This window comes from Anastrepha ludens, chromosome 3, assembly GCF_028408465.1.
Source record: "Anastrepha ludens isolate Willacy chromosome 3, idAnaLude1.1, whole genome shotgun sequence".
NCBI classification, from domain to species: Eukaryota; Metazoa; Arthropoda; class Insecta; order Diptera; family Tephritidae; genus Anastrepha; species Anastrepha ludens.
The window spans coordinates 86,700,196-86,726,508 of NC_071499.1; the positions used below are offsets into that span (position 1 = coordinate 86,700,196).

General features: G+C 35.8%; 1 protein-coding gene across 7 annotated transcripts in view; it reads right to left on the bottom strand.

Moving 5' to 3' along the window:
* Positions 1 to 26,313, bottom strand: part of LOC128858379 (uncharacterized) — a 98,908-nt gene continuing 72,595 nt past the window's right edge. For all 7 annotated transcript variants that reach the window (XM_054094596.1, XM_054094599.1, XM_054094598.1 and 4 more), the window contains exons 3-5: positions 5,116 to 6,478; positions 2,628 to 2,819; positions 1 to 1,016 (exon numbers count right to left, since the gene is read on the bottom strand). In XM_054094596.1, coding sequence (XP_053950571.1) covers positions 835 to 1,016; positions 2,628 to 2,819; positions 5,116 to 6,478 — 1,737 coding nt within the window. In that variant the 3' untranslated portion in view covers positions 1 to 834. The remainder of the gene's footprint in view (positions 1,017 to 2,627; positions 2,820 to 5,115; positions 6,479 to 26,313) is intronic.

Consider the following 26,313-nt stretch of genomic DNA (forward strand, 5'->3'; position numbering starts at 1 on the left):
ATTATTAATAATAAATAAAAATAAAAAACACAACTGTATTTTAAAGAAGTAATAAAAACAAAGTAGGGTGAAATAAAAAAATACTAATAATCCCTATTTACTTATATGTATGTATGTATGTAGTGCAGGTATGTATTTGAATTCATGATTTTCTCCAAACAACAAGGCTCCCTTGGAGAGTTATACATTCACGTACATACCCACAAAACCAGGGTTATTGAAACTAATCTTCAATTAGGCATTTATTTGTTTTTTTTTACATATTTAAGTAATACTTCCGCTTTGTGTTTTAAACTCTTCTCGCTCTCACGCTCAACGCTCAAGTTCTATGTAACATTTTCTTGTTCTGCAAGTACATTGCATTATGTTCGTTAGAAAGTTGTATAAAAAAGAGTACAATTTCAGTGCAACACTGACAGACGCCTTCAACGTATTCTTAGCCTTACGATCTATAAGCATAATTTGAACTATCACATTGAAAATCGCACATTTCACACATACTATACATGTATGTATGTATGTACATATAAGTAGGTATGTGGATACATGCACTTCATTATTTCTCATTTCATTAAGTGTGAACCTCGCTTATTTATTAAACTCTAACTCACGTACATACGTACATTCTAATTTCTTAATTAATTTACATTTTTACATTTTGTAAATAACTGATTTTCATTGTATCTCATTCTAGCCCAAATTCAATATATGCGTATATATTGTATATACTATGTATATATGTATGTGTGTGTGTAGGTATATGCATGCATTTCTCATACTGAGCTCCGCCAAAATGTTCTTATAAAAATATCTCGCTAGCATATTAAGCACGTGTTAGTGTTTTATGGTAGTCTCAGGTCCAATTGTGGCATTATTATCATCTTCCGCCGCCGTCTTTCTCTCATTCAAATATGTGATCGCATACTCGATCGTCCAGGCGATTACACAAAGGAATATACAAACTGTTTGTGCGTGTATACAGATGGGATAGCTGGTGGTGACGTCACGAATCAGACCTGTTGAAAGGGTAAGGATAATAAAAGATATAAGCAAATAGAATGATAATAGGATAATAGCCTGTTTCCACCGACCCTTAACTGTAGTTTAAGCTTAAGTGCAGTTAAGCATTGCATTTAAGTGCTTAAATTCCCATGCAATTGTTATTGTATCAAAGCTTGTAAACTCTCTTTCAGAATGGAGTTACATAACTCAGTTTGTTAACGTAATTTGGGTGTTTTTTTTTTGTTGCAGAAGAACTAGCGATATCGATAACTATGGTTTAACAGCTGAGAATGGCAAACTGTGGTGAAATTTCTGTTCAGTAAGATTTGGCAAGTCTTCATGAATTGTTTAACGCCAGAACAACGCTTCCAAATTGTGAAAATTAACTTTGAAAACAAAAAAAAAACAAAAAAAAAAACAGCTGTATCGCAAAGTTTGACATTTTTTGGCTTTTACGTACTCAGAACGTTTTGAAATACCAGCGCTATTTGTGTTGTTTACATTAACTTAAAAGATTCATCTCGGTCCAAAAATGGAATTAAATCGTGAAGACAATCTTAGGCATTAGTTGGACCAGCATACATTCAATATTGCATAAACATTTGACTGTCAAAAAAATTTGTTCGCGTTGGATCCCACACAATTTGTCAATCGCTCAAAAAAAGGCTCGTGTCGATTGGTCGAAGGAAATGCTCAAAAAATACGATTGCGGGGCTTCGAAACACGTCTATGACATCGTGACAGGTGATGAATCATGGATTTACGCGTATGAGCCCGAAAGTAAACAGCAGTCGACTGTATGGGTGTTTCAAGGTGAACCAAATCCAACAAAAGTTGTTCGCACACGAAGCACTTCCAAGCAAATGGTCGCCTGTTTTTTCGGAAAAACTGGACATGTCGCAACCGTACCACTAGAACAACGCAGAACAGTAAATTCTGAGTGGTACACCACCATTTGTTTGCCAGTTGTCTTCCAAGAAATTAGGAAAACCAATCGCCAAAGATGGATCACTCTTCACCAGGACAATGCGAGCTCTCACACATCGGCTCAAACAACTGCATTTTTGAGCACCCAAAACATCGAATTAATGGGTCATCCGCCGTATAGTCCTGACTTGGCACTGAATGACTTCTTTTTATTCCCGTACGTAAAAAACAAACTGAGAGGTCAACGTTTTTCGACACGTGAAGAAGCGGTTGCGGCATTCAGAATGCATGTTTTGGAGGTAGCTCATTCAGAGTGGCAAAAGTTCTTCGACAATTGGTTGAAACGCATGCAAAAGTGTATAGATCTTCATGGAGAATATTTTGAAAAACAATAAAGTGATTTTCGATGATTAAAATTTGTTTTTGTTATCTAATCCCGACATAAAAAAGGCACCCCTCGTACTGCAAAAACTGAAATTAAAAATGTGAAACTTGCAGATTACTTTTTTTACACAAAAATACAAACAGCGTCAAATATAATATTATATTAAAAATAAAAAACTGCCGCATGAGTAAACTCGTTTGCGTTGTTAATGCTTGATATTTTTGGAACTTGACACAGCTGCTAACTACAGTTAGGCTATTGGTGAAAATTACAAACGTAACCATAATCAAAAGTATACCACTTATTTACTTACCGATCAGCGGTCCCAGACAGATGACAAATACAGCTTTGCCTACCAAATGCCAACCGAAGGCCGAGGGTAATTTCTCCAGTGAACAGTACTCGGAAACAGTTAGTGTGAAATTGGCCAAAGCGGAGCCACGGAAGAAACCGCAAATCGATAGCCAAATCATAAGCTGTGTCCAGTCGGTTTGCTCAGCCATAACTAAAAATAAGTGGAGGAGTATTTAAAACCATTCACTTTTTTTGAGATTAGTTGCTATAAATTTGAGATGCGTTCGCATTTATAGGTCACAATTCTTAACAATAGATAATCACTAACTTAGTAATTGCCCTATTAATGCGATTTATTCTAATCCCTATAATTGGAATATTTGACATATAAATGGTTGATGCACAGATGACATTTTGTGTATATTGAACCCTCATACAGTTTTTGAATTGTGGCTCTATATAGTGAAATAGCTGGAGTGGACGTTTTTTGGAAAAACTCGTAATTGCAGGCTTCTTATTCATCTCACCTAAACAGAGAAAGTATCACAAAGAAAGCAACCTCTTTGCGTAGTTTCCATTTTTTAAGGCTTTTTTTATGTTCATCCCTCACATTTTCTCTATGTAAAATTAAATTACGCTTTAATTTATATCGCGAAAACATAATATCGATATAATATCGAATGAAGTGGACAACAGAGTTTCAAGAGTTTTTCTATTGTATGATCTTAAGGTTTGGACGATGACAATATTCGATGAGGCGTCCCTTCAGATGTTAGAGAGAAAGACTCTGCGGAAGATTTTTGGACTTTTGTACGTTAGCACCGGCGCGTATTGCAGGTGATGGATGCAGCGAATAAGGATCCAGTGGATCCGCAGTCTAGGTCATGAATACAAACGCACCGACTCTGAAAATATGCGATGCGGTACCAGCCGGAGGAAAAGGAAGACCACCCGGACACGGACTTGGCTTCACTTGCTGTGCCCAACTGGTACCGGTTGGAACGAGAAAGAAATAACTGTCGCGCTTTGATAAGCTCGAACACAATAGCTTAAGCGGTTTTCGCAAAAATCAAGAAGAAGAGTTATGGAAGTACAGTAAGTGTGTTTTCTAAGGCATCATCGGGCGCCAAAACATGACTTCAATGAAGGTCGGTATACTAGTTGTTTAAGTGACTTTCGCTTAATTTCCTTCCCACCTGTAAGTATGCAACAAGTTGCGCTTTTATTTATCATTTTATTTGCCAAGCTGGTCGTTTCATCTCTCAAGGGGCTTATGCAGTGGTACATTTAAAGCGAACAGCTCGTGAATACCACAGTCATGCAAAGCACAACAAGCTGTTCACATAAGATCAACTCTTTACAAGCGTACCTGAGTTACAAGATCCAATAAATTTATCCAAAGTTTCTTTGCCGCACCACACTAGGGTGCTTCACCAAACCTTAGGAGCTTTCAAGCTCAAATAAACGTAAACGAACTCACCCAGAAGCTCAGGTAACACTACCTCAAGCCTCGTTTCTTGCACTCTCCTCTAAGCCCAGCACTGACCTATTTTTTGTAGACAATTTGAAGAAGTATGGCCAGATTTTGTCTCCTACCCACAAACCTTACCCAGTAGTTAAATTTTAGGGGTGAAATGGGGATTAGCGGGTGTTCTAATGCAACAATTCGGCGTAGCCCCTGAGCCTGAGACGAGTCTCATCTTTACACACATTCGACCCTGCAAAAATCTGTTTTTCATTCATTTTGGAAATCCGGCTACATGTTCCAATTTTGTAAACGCTCTGAATAAAGGAACAAACTTAAGATATCTTCCTGTTGAAGAAAAGATCTCGAATACTACACTAGGCTATACTCAAGTCTTGAAAAAGTTGACCACTTATGGATATAAGTACTACTATACTAATTTTTGGTTCTTATCAAAATCAAAATGATCAGCTCTGAGGACAAGTTTATCAACTAGTCTCGGTGTGGACGAAGTATTTCAGTTTAATTCAAGCATTAAAGCAAGTGTTTTCATGATCAAGCTGACGCTAATTGAAAACGTTTACGGCTGGAGCCTCATTTGAGAGTTTGCTATCCCATCCTTATTCCACGACAACTGTGATCGTAGGAAAATTGATCAAGTCTTTACACTGGCCCGTTACTTGGTTATTTGCTCACATATTTTTAGTATTTCCGAACTCAACTTCGGGATAAGGATGAAATGAGAAGATGGAGTGCAAGACGAGTCTATTTACTTTTCGCAGTTTATGGAAAGAAGGGCGTAGGCGCGTTTTAATTTTAAGTTATGTAATTTCGAAATGTCAAAGATCCGCCTTGCTAATCAAGACTCCGCAGCTAGTTGGATATTTAAATGCAATTGAACTCTGAAACCTATGTCTTTTAGCCTTTTCAGCCAGTCAGCTGACGTCTACATTACGCGCCACCAATCTTCGATTTTCAACACATAATTCTATTTAAACATATAATATTTAAATGCGTACAAGAGCTCATCAATAATACTTACTCGAACGGGTGATACCCACAAAGATGATTGAGACTAGGAACACAGTACGCTTTTTGATACTAGTGCGATCGAATATTGGCGGGAGTATTATACGGGCTGCAATATCTGTGATTGCCGTTATTGATAGGCAGAAAGCCACGTCTGTTTTGTTGTAGCCGAGATTGGCAAAAAAGAACGGCGTAACCATTTTGAAATTCATCTCGCCGACGTAGAAAATTGACAGCCCAAAGAGTATATTTAGAAATTTTTTATCACGTAATAAATCAATATCCATGAGATCAGCAAAACGTCGCCAGAAGCCAGGTTTTTTCTCTGCCTCTTTTTCCGGTGACTCTTCATACTTATCAGTCCCTGTTGGACGCATTTTAATAAAGGAATCACGATGCGCATTCGCCATACCACTCGCCGCAGTATTCACACGCTTCAGCTCGCGATCGTTACGCTCAAACTCTTCGTCGCCCACATTCATGTGCACTTGTAGAATCGAACCGGTGAAGTCCATATAAGATAGATTCGATGTAACAGAATGTTTGCGATTGCGCAGCGTTGTATTTACATCTGCATGGGAGTGACTGTTATTCACTGCTGATTGTACGCCGGCTAGTGACATGATGCGCGGGAAAGTGGGCCGCTTTGGCATACCAATACGAGTACCATTCATAGTGTTCATCGCCATTTCGGAGTAATTCTTACGCATATATTGTTTTTTGGGAAAGAGTAACGTATTCAACTCGGGCAATGCGTCCTCTTCGTTTCCATCTTCACGTATGATTTTAACATCGGGTGTGGGCGGAGTGGGCGGTGACACCGGCACTGTCATCATTTCCTCATCAATCACCTCCTCTATCATATGCCATTTGGCAGGTTGTAAGAGCACGGCACCTACTGTGGAATTCAATGCGATACCGGCCAACATCAGCACAGCACCACGGAAGCCGAACGCTTCGAGCAACACACGTACCAGTTGTGGCATAATAAGCATACCCAAGGCTGTGCCGGCCATGGATAAGCCCACAGCTTGGCCTCGTTTGTACTTGAAGTAGTGATTGAGCGCTACAAAGGCGGCGGATGTGGATAGACCGACGCCTATGCCATTAATCACACTATACGTGCTGAGTATGTGAGGCATGCTGGCGGCGGGTGAAGTGGCAGCCAAGCCGATGCCACAAAGTAATGAACCAGCGATAGCCACCTTTCGGTAGGAGAACTCCTTGAGTAGAGGGCCGACGAAGAGACCTGAGAAATTCATACACACGTCGAGTGTACTCATAATAATCGCAGCGCCGGTGGTGCCGACATCGAGATCACGCAGTAAATCGCCGAAGAGCAGGCCGAATGAGGGTTCGATCGAGCGGGTTGCCAACTGGAAAGAAGGAAAAGAAAGTTGAGTTTAAATTTGATATTTCATATGAAAGATAGACTAGATATTTCTGATGAAGGTAATGGAAATACATTTATTGGTTATGTATCTTAAATAAATTATTAGATAATTTTTTTATGAGAATTTAGATTTTTAAGATCGATCGATCATTTTCAATGCAAATATATAATATATTCCAAATTTTCCTATTAATTTTCTAATCAATAACCCTGGACATGATTGATGAATTTTAATGCAGCCAAACACATAATTCCTCAGCAGACATTTATTACTTTTCAGTGCTTTAGTAGTAATCGTTGGCTAAATATTTGTCGACAGTTCCGTAAATAAGGACAATTAGTTTGTAATATTAATATACCCATTAGTAATATATAGGAGTATTCCGTATTGTGTAGTACGTAACGGGAGTTTTTAAGAGCTTAAGAACTTGAAATGATAATACCAAGCAGAAATATTGTTTGAATAAACTATTTTTTATTAGAATCTGGTAGAGGGTTTCAGGGCACTTATTTATTGAATGTGATAACCGGCATATGTCCGCAGCGGCTACAGTTTACGGTCCATTAGATTAGCACAATGAATCGAAGGTTAAGCACGCTGTTTCGAGAGCCCAAATGTCGTGGATGTTTGGTTGTTTAATTTTTGGAAGCATACATTTAGAATTCAGCCAGCATGGCCCGTTAGCATTCGCCACTCACTGCTGCGTCAGTTTCTTCCTCATTTCGAAAGAAATAAGGACCAATGATGCCGCCAGTGTGTAAACCGCTTGTAAAATGGACGAAGTGCTCTATGAACTTCGCGAACAGATTTATTTTTTTCACAGTTAATTTCCACAATTCGGGACGTTTTTCTGGTGTCAAATGACTCATGATGACTTGCCAAACCGTACTGAACAGGAATGTCTAACCATTTTGTTGGCCATTCGCTGCTGTCAAACCATAATTATCGATATTGATAGTTTTCATGCAGTTAAAAAAAACACCCTATAAAGGCTCAATGGTGGACACATTAATAGCAGTGCGACGTATATGTAAGTATTAAACGGCTTCGACTATTTATTTATTTTTTATTTTATTTTTTATAAATACATATATAGTTCATAATACAACAAAAACCCTGCAAATCATAATTTCAAACTTTCTAAAAAATCAAAAAAAAAAAAAAATTCATAAAAATTTAAAATTTCTTAGTCAGAATTCTGGGTATGCAGGTTTGTTTATTTTGGTTTAATACTGAGGAATGATATCTACTATTTATAATTAATGTTAAATATGAACCTCTTAAAAAGAAATATATCGAGTTTTGGCAAACAAAATTTCCATGATTTTATCAATATTTTCGAAAACTGGCTTCCCAAAAGAGAAACATTCAATCCTGTGTTGCGTCTATAAACAGTACAAATTGTTTTGTCCACTTGCTCAGATTCTTTCCCTCGGTCTTAAACTTCTCACAGCCAAAGAAATATAGTACTTTTAGATCATTTTTATGCCTTAGAAAGAGTGTTACAGTACAAAATGTATGCGATAGCAAAATTTGCTTTAATTTAGAAAAAAAAGAATTGGAATCTTATCAAGCGCTTTTGAAATTACCCTACCCGACATCAGCTTTATATTATAACCAGAATCAACTTCGTCTGGCGAAACTTCGTTGTCAAAATTAAAATACATTGCAGTATTTGACGTCTGACGTATAATTTCGTCTGACGAAATTCGTCGAGAATAGATTTATTTTTAATTTTACCGCCGCCCCCGGTCGACAAAATCCACCGTCACTGGAAAATTTAACGCAAATCTCCTTCGCAAACGTTGCTTCACTTGCAGAAATGCCTAGCATATTGAAAACATGATATTTAAATCTTGGATAATTTCAATTAATCGAAAAATCAGAACTCAACTTTTTGATTTTGAAACGAATTTCGTTTTGGTTCTGTTATAATGGGCGAAATGTTGTAGCGAATACCAGCTGACGCCATTGCTCTGCCAGACAAGTTCGCTCAGCGATTTGATTCTGTTTGTTGAAGATGGCGCAAAATTAATCACCCCTATGTTTTCCTGATATATGTTTGCATAAGTCTTTTAAAATTATAAAGTTTTGAAAAAAATAATGCATGCACTTGTATTTTAAAAGCTTTTTTAGTTGGGCAAATCACTAAGCTCAGTGTTATGACTGCAGCCTATTCAATTTCGCATACATTCACTCACCGAAATTAAATAAGCTAAGTCAGTTCTCGGTGGCTCTAATCGATAACGAAACTTCGCCGTAATATTTTTCAAACTTTTGTTTATCACCCAAACACTGAATGATGATAGATTACAAGGTTTGGCCGAAGCAAAATTGTGAGAGGAACTTCGGTTGCCATGTCATCAGGGATTCAGCAACAGGATTGTACCAACTCACTTCACATTTGCTTTTTTCGTATATCACCAACACAATCTTAGCATTTTTCGTAAACAAACCGCTGCCACGACATATGTATGTGATGTCAGTCAATCAGCTGATTCTTTCAAATTCGCTGAGAGCCGGAAAACGGTCTGATCTTGGCCGCATCTCTGAAATCTTTTCACCACACACGAAACGGACTTGTCTCAAGTTTTAAGAAAATTATCTATTTCAAATGTAGGGGCCATCACAACAAAACTGTTTGACATATGTATCAGTTAGATAACTAAAAAGGGTGTTTTCAAAGGGCAGTGATCGAGTATGTGGAGAAATTCGTATTTTATAAAATTACCTCATCAAATCAGTTAAAATTCCCTTAGATCTGACCCCGTCCAAATAGCACATACTCCGTTACTACTGTTAGAGACCCTGATCAAGTTTATAAATGTCATTTTCTGGCCTTAGCAACTAATCAAAGAAATATATCCGACCTTGTCAGCAGCGCTATTGCAATTTTCTAGTGCGTTCGGTGCTCTGTTTATTTTTTGACTGTTAAAAAGCTCATAACTAGGTTTTGCTTTATTGTTGCTATGAATTGTAAATAATTGTATTTCTAATCGTTTTTACTGTTGGTTTAGCGTGTGCCCATGTTGCGATCGCATGATTAGAATACTTGAAATGTAGGTATTTGCTGCGACTTTTACGATTGAAAGCGCGATAGAATGTTTTTGAGGTGGGTGGATTGGTTAGCCTCAGGGTCTGTAGGCTAATAAAGTACGCCGTCAGACCAAAACACTTTGCAAATATGTACACACAATAAATTTTAATCGGTTCAATTGAAAGTAGATATCTGTTAGTATTTGCGCACATTTATTTGGCTACTTAAAATATTTATTGCTATTATTGCGCGAAAATCGCACGATAACTGGTGAAGTAGCTTTTAGGGTGTGTTTTTGCTGAGTTTGCTGTTTTTGAATTTGTATCAAGTAACTAAAACTGTTTATTGTTATTATTATTACTTTTAGATCGTGCGAGGCGTGCGTTTAGTGGCTGGTGTTTTCTCATTTAAATGTGAAAAATCGCTGTTGGCTGTGATTTGCGCGCCACCGCACAACACAATACTGTTGAAAGCGGCCAATAAAAAAAAAATTTAATAATAAATAGCTATTTTTCTAATTTGAGTGGCGTTTAGAGCAGTGAAAAATCGCTAACAAAAATCAATCAAACCAGAAGGCATATAATCGTATTTTATGACTATATTTGTTGTGATTGATGCATGTAATTGACAACACACAAATAATTTATCATAAAACGTACTCATACGACTAACTACCAACACCTCTATTCATTTGAGGAATATCATGTTGTGTCTATGCAAGTACACGGGTATGTATGATTGTTGATTGTCATACCCTGCAGGAAAACTCTAAATGATGGAAAAAATGCCTGGTTCAGAACTAGTAAGATTTCGCATATTGCGTACCACTTAGCTGCTCATGAATTGGACCTCATAATGGCATGAGAATAGTTGTGTGCGCGTTAGTGATGAGCAAAAAATCAGTATCGTCGACTTTTGCGCATGAAAAACTGATCAAATGTAACGCTGTATTGTTTTTAAATATCAAAGTATCAGGGTTACAAAAATAGGCCTTTCACAATAGATCAGCTCTGGTCGCAGTGCGTAATGGGTTTCTATTAATAATAATAATAATAATCAGCTTAGAAGAAAAGTATGAAAATTAAAAATATATTTGTATTATTTCTGTTTTGTATTACAGTTTGAAGTTCTCAAGCTCTTACAAAACTCACATTCTTCTTTCTACTGCTATCAGCTTTAATAGATTCGCCTTGGCTTAAGCAAATGTTTTATCAAACACTCAATGGAAACAATTGATAATACTCTCAAACCCCAAAACCTGCAAACTCAGGGTTCGTTTTCGCTGAAAAGGTATTATTAAGGAGAGAAATATCTGATTGCCTTGTTATTTGAATTCAGAAATCCAACGCATAAAGCATGAAAACGAGGGACATTGAGTGATCGTTGGAGCAATCCTCATCCAGTGTTGAAAAAATCTCTTATAAAATGTTTATATGTAGGTGATATTTCATCTATGCAGAATTTGTAGGCCAAGCATTAAAAAATATAAATTTTGTGCGGAAGTACTAATTTTTTATTTATTTGATCAAGTGTATGCAAAGTTAATGAGATTACTTGCAGTTAATGTAGAAATACATACTTCTAAACTTTTTTTGCGAAAAAACATATGGCGTATCTTGACGTATATCTTTGACGGACTCTCAAACAACGCCGAGTCAAGAAACCTCAAAATTCTTGAAAAATTTGTTTTAATACGATGTCTTTCCTTTCTAATGCCATCTGTCGTAACTCGTAGGCGAGCGTTAGGTAGTTACGCTGTGACCGGACAGCTATAGTACAAACTTTATCTTCTTTTCTCGACTTTTCATTTTTATGATTTCTTTGAATTGGCGTACATGAATGAAAAAAAACTAATGAACCTTTTGAAATGAATCATAGCTTGTTCCCTTCAGTATTAAATTCTCTTCTATTTGAACTAACAAAATAGATAAAAAAAAAATTTTCAAGATTTTTATACCAAGCTGAAGTGAATTTTTTTTTTATAGAAAGGCATTTTTTTCTTTAAAACCTCCAAAAAGTTGAAATTTTGAAATTTCTCTCAGTTTTCTTAGTACATCTAGAATAAAAAATCATGATAATTAGCAATCCATTTGAATTTTTTGCTTTAGATAATACATATTTACGAGCTGTATCTTGTACGCCAGTTGGAAACTCCAGCGTTGCAGCGCTCTACTAATTTCTATGTTAAACATTTTTTCAACTTATTTTAACCAGTACAAAAATTTTTTATACTTTTTAAATGTTCATTAAAAGATAGAAAAAACTTTGCAGTGCTAAATAAATTTAATTTATTTTTTTTAATTATCGATCACTCAAAAATTGAGAGAGCAAAGTGACAGTTTGATGCTCATTTTGAGCTGGAGAAAATTTAGTCAGCTAAAATTATCCAACTTGAAAATATATGATTCAACTTTTTGTAAACAAATTTATTTTTTATGGAATCTGACATTTTACGCACTTTTGCCTCTTTCGGCGATATGAAATTAGCAGTTTATAGTCAAAAACGATAAAATGGAAAATTTTTCAACAAAAAACTGAGTATATGAAATGCCTATAGTTCATGTCTTTTGTCGGCTTGTGTAAGTGATGGCAAATTTTCCGCTCGTTAATTTATTGCTTAAGCTCTTGATTTGGATTGATGACTGGTGATGGCGAATTTTGTTATTGCGGTACCGCGCTAGTCGGCTCTCAGAATTAGTGCTAGATTCTTTAATTTTTACTTTTTTATTGAACACCTTTTTTACTATCAATATTTTCTTGCTTACATTAACCTAAACTCACTTTTTATATTTGAAAATCTTCGCTACTTTGAAAGCATCTCCTTGTTTACTCTATCTTTTATTTCCGATAAAGTTTGTAATTTTTTTAAATTCCATCTGTGCAATTTTATATTCCATCATTCTTGGTAACTTCTACGCAAAATGAAATTTCACTTTGCTTTTGCCAATGACCTTTCGTTGTAAATTTTTGAGCTCCTCGATCGCGAAGTGACAAGATTTGCCATAATCCATAATCAAGATTTGCCATAATCCATAATCAGCCGCGTGAACGCCTCAATGAATGCAAATTAGAATTTCTCATGGAGCGAATATAGTAAAAATATCTGGTTTAAAAATATTTAATTAATTTATTTGCTATGAGTTTCAATTTTAAAATGTTTAATTTTCAATTTTTTATTTATTATTTTTAACATTTATCACCTTTTTGGAATTTTTGCCATTTTTTTAATGGGTATTTTGCATTCCGCTTTTCAAATCCTATCCTATAATCTCAACTGTAGAAAATGTTAAAAATTAACATTTCCTGGGATAACGCCGTGTAGAACTTATCATTTTTTGGAAAAAAATTCTATAAAAGTGCACCAGTTCGTTACTAAAGGGGTTTCCAACATGTGTTAGGTGTTAAACAGGAGAGATGATCAAAGTTCATTTTCAACAAGACGGCGCTACGTGCCACACAAGTAACGAAACCATTGATCTTTTAACGGAAAAAGTTTCCGGACCGTGTTTTCTCACGAAGAGGTGATCACAATTGGCCACCGAGATCTTGTGATTTAACACCTTGTGATTTTTTTCTTTGAGGCCACGTGAAAGAGGAGGTCTACGCCAACAGCCCAGGGTCGATTCAAGACCTCAAAGATGGAATTCGTGAGGTTATCGAGGACATAGGGCAGTCGCTTCGCAATTTGGTTATGGAAATTTTCCTGAAAAGGATATTGTGTTGTAAGCGTGGTCGTGGTGGTCATTTGCAGCATATCATTTATATTGAAAAATATCATTTTTCTTTGAATATCAAAGTAACACCTCTTATTGGAAAACCCTTTACAAAATTTTCCTGCAGGGTAAGCAATAAACAATAATTCTTGATATTCGCGTTGTTCACGTGAAGATTTGGTTTTTCAATTACTCTAACGGTAATTGATTTATTGTAGACAAGCAATTATATTGGATACGCACAGTATTTGCAAAAAATAAGCAAACAAGTTTGCAACTCTTATCGGCATGGCAGCTTTAATTACTTTTGTGCATACACACATACATACATAAGTTTGCTATTTTTTTATTAGAAGGCCACATCCTAGCAATACGCGATTTTCTAAAAGGTTTCTTATCATAAACTTAGTATCTGTTGTTAGGCAAATAAACGTCATTTCCAATTTAATTTGCTGTGTTAATATCAAAATTTTCTTATTTGCTGAAATTTGTTGTAAGATGATAAAGTGTTATAGTAACAGTCAAGAACACGCAAAGACGTTTGAACGTTTAATACCCAACGCATATTCTATACTTACGGGCTACTAAATGCCGTCAACCTACTGATCTCATACCGGCATTTTTTCATTTCTGTTAGTGATGAGTGTGAACATGATTCGACTCTACATAGTTTTTATAGTATTCCTAGAGTTGACAAAGAATGAAATGTCAACAACACAAACTGTGTTCTTTCTGTCACATCCCCAGCAATCCAACTATGGAAGTCTAAAAGAGGACAATGAGCTAGTGCTTGTCATAGTACATCGAAAGGGGAGGTCTGCAGTGCCCTTGGGAAGGTAGTTGAGGAACATCCAATACGATTTGGTTTTGTCGACTAAACTCAATGGTTATCGATTACCCAATTAATCAACAAGTAATTTGTAAGGATCGCCCTTTTAGTATTTTACAATTTAAGTTAAAGTTAAATGAGCTCAATCAGATAAAATGCCTCAATTCTTGCATAAACTGCATTTTATAGGCACGTAAGCCAAGATCCATGTAGTCGAAGCACAAAGGTCAATAAATTGAAAACGACGAATCGACAGCTCGGCGTCTTCTTTAACACTTTGCTCTCTTCGCGAGCAAATTTTTTTCAAAGTGAATTTCCACAATTTGAAAGCGTTGTTCTGAAGTTAAATAATTTTACCAAACAAAACTGTCAACACAGTTTGCTATTCTCAGTAATCGATAGTTCTCATGCGGCTTAGGAACACCCAAAATTTTGAAGTTTTATGCCTGTAGTAGAGCAACCGCTGCCAGTTCCTAAAGTATGTTAGAGAAGGCGTTTTCGAACTCAAGACTGGAACAACTACTCTATTTTTTTTTTTTTAATCCTATTGAGCTGGTTATATTCTCCTTTAATCAAATATATACTCATTTTTTTCTTTCACCTTTTTTCATATTCTATTCTATGAAAAACATTATTTGTTTAATAAAAAACCCTGCGGCATTTGATCGCTGGGTACAACAGTTTACAAGCTAACGCTTTGGTGTGCAATGTACTTTAACCCTTTCGCGATATTGTTGCCATATGGCAACAGTAAACTTTAAAAGGCCATCAACACTCTCTTGTAAAAAATATCAACTTTTTTGCTACATATTTTCAAAAATTGAAGTTTAATGGTTAAACAGAAATAAAATAAATAATAACCGCCCATTATATATCGGTAATACAACATTTTTAAAGCAAGCCTTCTGGCATATAGCACTTCACTCTGAAATTTGTATTTTGCATTTTTAGACTTTTGAGGCATTTTGGGCAAATGTTTTCAACAATTTTTGAATAAAGTATATAGAAAAATGTTCAATCTGTCATTTGGCATATAAATATTTTTTTGCTAGCAGCTTTAAAAGCTGTGCTAATTTTTAAAACTAAACTTGTTGCCATATGGCAACAAATTTCTCGTAAGGTGTTAACTTGCATTAGATTGCAGAAGAAGTTTATTTGCGATTGAAACGAATACACAACATTTGTTGCCATATGGCAACATTAAATAAAAATCACTAAACAAAAAAAAAAAAAAAAAAAAAATTATTTGTATTGTTATTGGTCCTAAAATAAATACTCAGACAAAAATTTGGATTTTTTGGATGGCGCAATAAAAAGATGTACCGAAAGGGTTAACAAAATCCTTTATTTGTAGTTGGCTGAATAACAAATGTTACGTACATACGAATTATAAGAAATTTATGGCTGAAAAATACTTGCGAAGATTTCAATTATCAGTATTGATTTGAATTTAATTGTCGAAAAATTTACCATTTACGAATTTCAAATCGCTTAAAGTGGCGGGCAGAGAAAAAACACTCGTCTAAATGTAAAAATTTAGAAATGTGCGATAGTTCAGTTCAAATCGATTCGAAGAAAAAGCCATAATTGTTAAATAATACAGATTGTTTGTGTATATTTTTTGTTTTTATGTGTTGTTATATGTTTTTTTTGATAAGAGACTGGAGCTTAAATGGTTTCATGGAGTTTTATTCCACTTCATTCTTTATAAGGTTACTTTAGTGTAAGACAAAGAATTTAATTTCAATATCAGTTGAGTTCTCCCAATACAACCACGTGATAGTCACTTTTGGACAGAATCATTTTCAGCGTACAAATTTAAATTGGAAATAAGCCTCATATTAAAGAAGAATGACTTGTAGACCTGTAAGTTTGTAGACTCAATTTTCACAAAGCCCACGGAAGTATCACTGAATTTGCGCTCGTAACGCCAAATCGTAGACTTTCTTACATATTTTTTACGGCCCTCTTTTGTTGATGGAGAAAAGTTGAAAAATTGCAGCAGAAGGCTTACAAACGAAGAGAATAAATATGGAAGAGGAGTTTTATTACGTTCGTTGCACGTTCGGGGAACCTAGTATTTTTAACATGGGGAAGCATGTCGAATGAATATTTGTATGTTCTTGAAATATATGTATCAAATTGTACAAATAGAGAGATAGATAGATATATAGATAGATAGATAGATAGATAGATAGCTAGATAAATAGATAGATAGATAGATTAGATTAGATTAGATTAGGTCTACTCTACTCATTACAATACTTCATCCAAACTCACTTCCCATTATTAAGGTACTTGACCACCTTGGAAAGCTGAAAAGTACAACATATTCAATAATTTTTTTTTCATTTTCTGTATAATATATTAAAATAAATTTTTTTTTAAATTTTTATTTAGAGCTTATATAATACAAAAAAAAATTGATTTATTAAAATTTCTTTTTTTAACATATATCCAGGAGGCGCCAAAGTCGAGGCCTGAAGAAAATCATGTCTTGCGGCGGACAGTTAATCTTAGAAATGGTAATTCTAAAACAAAAGAGAGAAACAAAATTTTCAAAAGGAAGGTTCCTTGCGTGAGAATTTACCACAAACTGACAAAAAAAAAAAATAATAAAAAAATGGCGGATGTTTGAAAAAAAGTTAAGAAAACACCCCTGTTTTTCACAATGTTATGCTTAAAAAGCAATACTTTATTAACTTTTTTTTTGCAAAATGTGGTAAATTGGCATACAAAACATCTTAACAAATAAAACAAGACCAAAATCATTAAAATCGGCTAAGCAGTTTCGGAGATAAAGTGTCCGCCATTCGAAAAAAAGTAATTTCTGGAAAAACGCGTTTAAAGTTAAAACTTGCTATTTTCTTTCAGCTGAGTCAGCAAGTAATGAGTGCAGGATGCGCCTGCACATTTTCACTGATTTCACTTTGTTAGAATTCGAATTTAAAAAAACAGTTTCAGGTGATGATTTTTAAAAGTATAAGGATTGAAAAAATGTAAAAAAAAAAAATTTAATTTTTTGAAACTTATAAGGTGGTCAAGTACCTTAAGCCTAAGATAAAACAGTGTTGAGCTGAGCGTATATACCTTTCTTCTGGCTGCAATCGGCCGAGATATCTCAATCTTCTCCGCGTTATAGCGTCACATTCAAGAAGAAGTTGTATTGGTATCTTCGGGGATTGGCCGCAGTAACGACAAGAGTCAGTGGACCCAATTTGCAATGCTCTATGAAAATGCCTGTGAGCATTCTTCGTTTATCCTTAGGGAGGGTTATGAGTTTCCTAAACCTATTTTAATTGTATCGCCCCAGTAAAGACTTCGCCTGACGTAGCACCATAATTTGGTGGCAGCTAACCTCTCTTAGCTTTAGCTCTTCACTCCGAAGCTTCTCCTTGATAGAGCGCTGTTCCATATCGCCCAATTACGACAATATATTATATAAGCCAGCAGAAATAACCGTATTCGATTCTTTTATGCTGTATAAATGGCATATCTGTTAATGGCACATGATTAGATGAAAATAAACAACTTTGGAGTCGTTTTCCTCATTTTTGTTTTTTGGATTATGACACTCTTGCAGTATATCCTTCTTTAAAAAAAAATTAAATTTATCCAATATTAATTCAAAAGAAACTATTAGATGAAGTAGAGAATTCTTAGCGTTGTTTGAAGACGTTTATTTTGACGACATTGTAGGGACCATCCAACTTACATAAAACTTATCAATTTGAAGTTCTTGAACAGCGTAAGAAGTGCTCTCAGATCGATCCGACACGGCAATTTCCTTGATTTTATCTTGGTGGTACTGAATAGCCTATCGAATTTTTCTAATTTTTTACCTCCACTTTGAAGCGCATACGAGTAGTTGTGTGTTACAACTGATTTCATAAAACAGCAAACTGTTAATAAATGTGTGCATGATCCGATGCAATGCACATATCGGGACATATCGTTCAGAAAAGCCATTTAGCGGAAAATATTCCGAACTTTTTGTCAGAATAAAATTTTTCACTCATTTCAACTTTTGAGTTAAGAAAGCCTGGTACTCGTAAGTGCAAATAAGTTTAGATCTCTACTTCATTCCTACGTATGATATTTCTCTGGCCATAACTGTAGTCAAAAATACTGTGTACTAATTGGTTTATTGTTTAGGACTGTTAATTGTTTTTCAGAAAGTGGTTTATTGTAGTCTACATATTTACATATGATTACGCTCGATATAATTCTACTAATCGATCCGAAATTCCAAATCACCTACGTTCGAACTATAAGTGTTTATTTAGCGAAAGGTATTAGTCGCTATTAAACTATTATTAAATCATTCCTGCTTAGCTGTATGTAAAATGTAAAAATTGTTGCAAATACTATTTAAATTTATACAATTAAAATCACGCTAACAAAGCTATCCTATGTGCTGATAGCTTTATGACGGGAACATGTTATTTTTTTATGTTTTACTGGTACTTATCCGAACTTCGTTACTACCTAACAGACAGCTTGCTTTATTTTATTTCAACCCCAAGAATAATAGATTACAAGGCCGCGATAACCGTGAGAGTAATTATGGTAGTGGCGTAACAATAATTAATTGCTGTGACGTAACAAATTACAGAAAAGGCCTTAGAGTTTAATAAACCTGCTTACTTATGTTTCGTCGATCACACAAAAGCATTTGACAGGGTGCGATTGAATCATGTGATACGACTGCTGAATAAGAAGAGAACTCCAAATAATATCTTGGCTACCATATGCGAATTAAATAGCAACAATAAAACAGCGATCAAAGACAGAGTTGATTCCGCTTACATTAGGAATTCGACAAGGAGATAACTTAAGGGAACTCGGTCGCCTAGAAGTTTCAAAAACTCGATTTTTTGATTTTTCGATATTTCGAAAGTATAGTATATTAAGAATATGTTGTGAAATTTTCATGCGAAAATTCCCTATAATTTAGCGTCTACAGCCCATTAACTAGGTAGAGAGCGGTCTGCGCGCTCCTGTACCTCAAACTTTAAACTCATTTATCTCGAAACGACTTTTTCTGCCCGGTGTTGACACAAAAAAAACTATTCAACCGAATCGTCTGAAATTTTAATATACTGTTCACAAATCAATGGTTATCGTCCGTACTAGAATCATATTACTATTTCAATTATTTCGAGTTTTTTTTCATTAAAAAAACAGAAAAAAACCGATTTTTAGAGTGCCAAATTCAAAACCGCGCCATTTTGTAAAAAAAAAATTATTCTAGTACGGGACATAGCTACAGTTATACTGATTAAATTTTTTTGGTTTTGTGTTTCAGATAAATAGAGGAGCCAAAATGAACCACTCCGTCCAGGTCCAATTTTTCGGAGGGCCAACTTCAGCGCCATTATTAAAAGTAAAAAAAAAAAAAAAAAAGGTGTGTGTGTCAGCTCCGACACGCGACTGGAGTTTACTCCTTAAGAACGATTACCGTGATATTTAAAAATATATTTAATATGCAAAAGGAGTAAATGAAGACCTTTTCTATATTACTGGAAAAATATAAATTTATTTATTCTATTCGCTATAGTAAGCCACCTGGAATGAACAATTTTTTTGGGGTTTTTCTTTTTTAAGCTGTCGTTGCAATGTCCACTTATAATAGCACTACAAATATCAAATAGGTATTTTTGATCCGTACTTAAATCTATTTCACTGGATATATCTGGTAGTGTGAATATAATTGGTTTATAATTGACGAAAGAAAGCTTCTCACAATCCTTCAATTTTTTCTCTATTTCACCGTTAAAGCTTTCAGACGTAGAGCCATCAATGTATTCAAACAAATGTCTAAGCGGTAGTTCATTGGCGTGTAATTGGCAGATGAACCATTGTAAGGGTTTTTGAAGACAATCTCCTCCAAAGGTTCAGACGATATCACTGGTATATGTAGATCTCAACGAACGCACAAGCACTAGATAGGAAACGGAAATAAGCACCAAAATGTGGGCAGTGTTATTTCTGACTAGAAATTAGCAACCACAAGGAAATATATATTTCCTAAAAGTTTGCACCAACAACCAAGCGCTACAAGGTAGGCAGTGCTTTTTCTCACTAGAATATAGAAAAAGGGCAACGCGTCACTTCCGTCAGCGTACACTTCCGGTGATTCACACGATTTTACTACCCATATTTTTCATACCATGGGCCTTATATATAGTTTCTTAAGGAGTAAACTCCAAAAAAATTTTCATTTTTGTATGTAAAAGAAGTTAAATGAAATGCCTAAAAAATTTGAATATTGTTTTTCATTTTTTTTTATTGTGAAAAGAATTCCTGAAAATACCCTAAATTTTCGAGTTCTGTTTAATTTGATTATGGATGAGATCATAGAACAAGTTAAAATAGCCGCTTCGGGTTTCCGCATGACAACTGGAGTATTTAAAATAATATGCTGCATAGACGACGCTGTTTTGATAGCAGAAAACGAAGACAGAGATTACTGTTGAACTTTGGAAAAATGGTTTCATCTTTAAACATGCCGATATCGGTGGAAAGGGCCAAGGAAATGGTAATATCCAAACAGCAAAATAGATGCAAGCTGCGTTTAATTATAAGCCAATAGAACAAGCCGTAGAGTTCACATACTTGGGTTCAGCAATAAAGATGTAAGGAAAGAAGTGCAGACTGCGGCAAATAAAGCAGCAACACTATCTGGCTGCCTAAAATTGGTGATATGGAAGAACAATACATAAATGAAAACACTACAGGCAATAACCAGGCGCACATTGCATAACAGAATACCAAATAACGAAATTAGAGAGATATGTAATCTAATAGATGTCAGCCGGTGGATAAGAAGAAGGAAAAAACTGTGGAGAGAACGCTCGGTAAGCATGGCTGAATAATCCACACTAGGCCACCGAAGAGATGGCACAAATTCTGGACATCGGAATTCACTGAACTATAGTAAAAATTATCTAAAGCTATTATTGTAAGTAGGAATTTTCCTAAATAAATGAAGAAGAAGAAGACGTAGCAGCAAAAAACAAGAAAAGGAACGGTGTTGTAGGGTAAAATTCGTTCATGAACAACAATAAAAATTAAAAACAAACATTAATTAAATTAATACAAATATTACAATATATTATTACGTCAGTAGATCAGTTGATTCCATCGAATTCACTGAAAGCAGGACAGCGAGTTGCCACCACTATATTCTTTCCCCATCATTTTTCAATCCGTTCTTATTTTTTTCTATATACTCGTACTTTTAGAAACAGCTTCGAGCACTCGTTACATGGAGTCAGCAAAAAAATTCTGAAAAATTCGCGCAATTGCGGAGCGTCTTCAAACTTCCACTTTATTGATCATCTACTTTTGCTGTTGAATAACTCCTTTATTAAATAAAACAAAAATGGTTTTGAGTGTTGGAAATCTTTAATTTAATCTTACGAGTATCAAGTATGATTGACGTTTGACGTCATTTGCAAAATTGTAAATCTTCCGATAGGGTGACTAATTTTGCGTTACCTTATACTAAAATTCATTGGCCTATTAAACTGCATACCCAATTTGGTTTTCTTCTAATTTGCACAAAGTTTGGTCATTGGACGTGTATGGTTTTTGAAAGAGAATGAACCCCTGATGAGGGAGACATAATACTTAGATATATAATTAAATTATTTGTATCTAATATTTTATTCATATTTAAATAATGATAATAAATATTGACCTAATAAAAGTTTACCAGATATGCTGCATATATTTATTTTAAGTTGTTTAATTCTTATTACAAATCGACATACATTTTTAAAATGCATATTCGCCTGAAATTGCTGACTTTTTTTAACATCTAACGTTTCCTGACCTTTTTTGAAGCGAATTTAATTTTTGGTTTATTGTGTTTTTGATTATCTGGTCACACTGCTTGTAAGTGATTTACAATGCAATCAAATAATATGTATGACATGTGTTAATTGCTTTACGTTTATGAATTAAAAAAAAACTAATTACCACTCTGTTAATTATGCACGTAAGTGAAATTTATTTTCAAATGAATTTTAAATGAAATATTTTATCATTCACTTTCAGAATGCTTCCTGAATTTTGATTGAGAAGTATTTCCGGTGAAATTTATTTATGAGGCTGTAAAAGGTTTTAATCAGCATCGAAGCTGCATTGTTTTTGTTCTTAAAAAAAATAACGAGGGGTGAAAGTATAACTTTCTTTTTGGAAATAAAGGAAAAAAATTGATACATTTTTTGACATTATTATTGGTATTATTAGAAAGTATAAGTTTGTACTCATGCTCTCATAATTAAGTCTCTTTGCAATAATTTTCATGCTAACTTTTTTTCGTTAATTGTTTATAAAAATATAATTCATTGTATAACAACAACCATATAAAGCAAATTTCCAAACACTGAACGAAATTCACAAAAATTGTCATAAAAATTTTAAATTGTTTGACCAGAATGTGGTTCCCGTAGACATCGCAGACAGAATTGCCGCTACACGTACAACAATCAGACTGAGGGGCTCGGGCTATACGTTCAACCTCACTTATGGGCACTCAAGCATCCTTACAAGCTTCGAGTTCATCGCCCTGCCAACGGATTAGTTTAGTCCAACCGGAACCTTCTCCACTCATATTCCATCAAGGGAAGGGTGGACGTGGGGCTACACTTGGGGGCAGGGTCTGGTGAACTTGTTCACGGGTGGATCGAAGTTGGAAAGAAAGGTTGGCCGAGGAGTTTTTTGCGAGCAGCTCCTCATCAGACTCAAATTCAGGTTACCGGTCCTCTGCAGTGTGTTCCAGGCAGAGGTAGCCGCAATCAGGGAGGCAGCTGATTGGCTGTTCACATGCGTACTAACAGTCAGAAAAGTAAATATTTAGTCCGACACCCAAGCGGCAATAAGGGCCCTTGGGTCAGTGACGGTGAATTCGAAACTGGTTAGGGAATGCCTGTTCCTGGTCACAGCGACATTGCGAGAAATCGTGAGGCGGATGAGCTGGCCAGACAAGGGGCATGCAAGGTGATCTCCCCGCGAAAGGAGAGAATTGGGATCCCCCTGACTACTTGCGGTCTGCTCCTGGAAAGATGAGCGAGCGTTGGGCAAGTACACAAACTTGTAAGGTCGTGAAATCCTTCAGGCCACGTGTGGACCGGGGGCGCTCGGGCAAGCTTCTGAGGTTGACAAAATATCAGCTATCGAATTTCGTGGGTTTTCTCACAGGTAACAATGCGCGAGGAACGCGTGCTGTGAGACTTGGAATTACCTCAAGTCCTTTTTGCGATGGATGTATGGAGGATGAGGTGGAATCATCTCAGCACCTTCTCCTTAGCTTCCCTGCTCTGGCGGGGCTAAGATCTGGATCTTGGCATCTTGGCATCTTGGCTTTTACTTCTTTGCTACGCCTGCTGATATAGCTGGCGTTGACATTAAAAATCTGATGAATTTCATCAGCAGCACAAAGCGGTTCACGCAAACGCAGCAGTCATCGTTCGTAGTCCACACACTTTAAACCCACCCTCCTAACCATCCCAGCACCACCCCTACCCGCCCTCTCCCTGCATCCCATCGGTCTTCCCCTTTCACCTCACCTCTTTCATAATGGTACCACAAAGCACGAAAGTACGTCCAAGTGTGCTCATTCCTTGGGCAACCTTATCCAACCTAACCTAACCAGAATTTTTAGAAACTTGTTCAATTTCCGTACAATAAAGTGTATGTTTGAAGTCGCTCAAAATCGCGTTGATTTGAAAATATTTTTTTGCTTACAATGTTGACAATTTTTTTCCATATCAAGCGCATGAAAGTTTTCAAAATCCAGGAATGTTTTTACCACCGCATAAAAAAATATTATCATATTGTAAGTTTCAACGTTAATTTCAGCCCAAAAAAGTTGAGAGATATTTTTTTGTAGCGTCACTGTTAACCGTAATAACGGTTCAAGCAGAATGTTAGCAAGAAATTAGCCAATGATGCGAGCATTCCGAAATCCAAGCTCACTGGTTGCCAGATCCGAGAAGTACAACAAACAATGTGACTATTAATCTTCATCAAATGGAACCAGCAAGCAAATAATTCGGGACGATGTGTCTGAATCGTATTCAAAGCTCTCAGAAATTTAACGACTGCTGATATGTATATTTCACTTAGGTTAATTTTTCATAAGTCTTTCACAGAGATCAGCAAGAACTTGTTGAGTAATAGTGTGACCTTCAGGAAGGAAGTAATTAATACGAATATCACAGAAACGATCAACATTGGTTTGAATTCTGATTTACTTTTTTCCGGTGCTTTGAGCTTTTCTGGTGAAAAAAGAAAAATATCTTATGTGAATGGTGGCTATGCCAACAATCAGTGATTTATTTAAAAGAGCGCCACGCACTGCTTTCGAAAAAGAAGACTTCCTGATACGAGGGGTGCCTTTTATATTTCGGGATTAGAGAACAAAAACAAATTTTAATCATCGAAAATCACTTTATTGTTTTTCAAAATATTCTCCATGAAGATCTATACACTTTGTCGAAGCACTTTTGCCACTCTGAATGAGGTACCTCCAAAACATGCATTCTGAATGCCGCAACCGCTTCTTCAGGTGTCGAAAAACGTTGACCTCTCAGTTTGTTTTTTACGTATGGGAATAAAAAGAAGCCATTCGGTGCCAAGTCAGGACTATACGCCGGATGACCCATTAATTCGATGTTTTGGGTGCTCAAAAATACAGTTGTTTGAGCCGATGTGTGAGAGCTCGCATTGTCCTGGTGAAGAGTGATCCGTCTTTGGCGATTGGTTTTCCTAATTTTTTGGAAGACAACTGGCAAACAAATGGTTGTGTACCACTAAGAATTTACTGTTCTGCGTTGTTCTAGTGGTACGGTCCGACATGCCCAGTTTTTTCCGAAAAAACAGGCGACCATTTGCTTGGAAGTGCTTCGTGCGCGAACAACTTTTGTTGGATTTGGCTCATCTTGAAACACCCATACAGTCAACTGCTGTTTACTTTCGGGCTCATACGCGTAAATCCATGATTCATCACCTATCACGATGTCATAGACGTGTTTCGAAGCCCCGCGATCATATTTTTTGAGCATTTCCTTCGACCAATCGACACGAGCCTTTTTCTGAGCGATTGACAAATTGTGTGGGATCCAACGCGAACAAATTTTTTTGACAGTCAAATATTTATGCAATATTGAATGTATGCTGGTCCCACTAATGCCTAAGATTGTCTCAATCTCACGATAGGTCACATGACGATCTTGCAATATCAGTTGGCGCACAGCATCAATGGTTTTCGGAACAACAACTGATTTAGGACGACCTTCATGAAATTCGTCTTGGAGTGAACTACGACCACGATTGAATTTACCATACCATCGATAAACACTGGTCCTTGATGGAGCTTCATCGCCAAAAAATGAATTAAGTTCATCCATGCAATGTTGCTGAGTTAATCGTTGAAAGTTGTAAAAAATAATCGCACGATTTAATTCCATTTTTGGACCGAGATGAATCTTTTAAGTTACTGTAAACAACACAAATAGCGCTGGTATTTCAAAACGTTCTAATTCCATTTTTGGACCGAGATGAATCTTTTTAGTTAGTGTAAACAATACAAATAGCGCTGATATTTGAAAACGTTCCGAGTACGTAAAAGCCAAAAAATGTCAAACTTTGCGATACAGCTGTCAGTTGCCAGATTGCAACACCAGGGTTGCCAAATCCCGAAATATAAAAGGCACTCCTCGTAAATAGCCGTCGTTTGGCGCATGCTTATTTACTACTTACATAATTACGTCAAAAGATACTCTTCGCATAGTATTGCATTTACCACATTTCTTTCGCGCAGTCTATTAGAAATCAATTGACAGTGGAAGCGCCATTTTGTTTCTTTATATTCAACCTGCTAATAACTAGGCTGATAAATTATCAAGCATCGACTAACTTTTGATTTTTTGATAAACACTGACGAAGTTTGTTTTTGACTCCATTGCCTCGTTAAAGGGGAAAAGATAAGTCAAAATTCACGTAATTTTCCTGATAAGTATCTGCCATAACTTTGATTAATTGGCGTCACTTGACATGTTACTTGTTTTACATAGCGAAATAAGTTCTTCAAGTTTTTCTCAATAAGTACTCGCTTTCATATTGACAGCTGTTTGTTAATTCCAATAAGGCCAACGGAAGATAAAAAGTGATAGCGCCGCTCATTGTTATCAAAATTCCAAGGCTATGTCGGCGAATTGTACGTAAC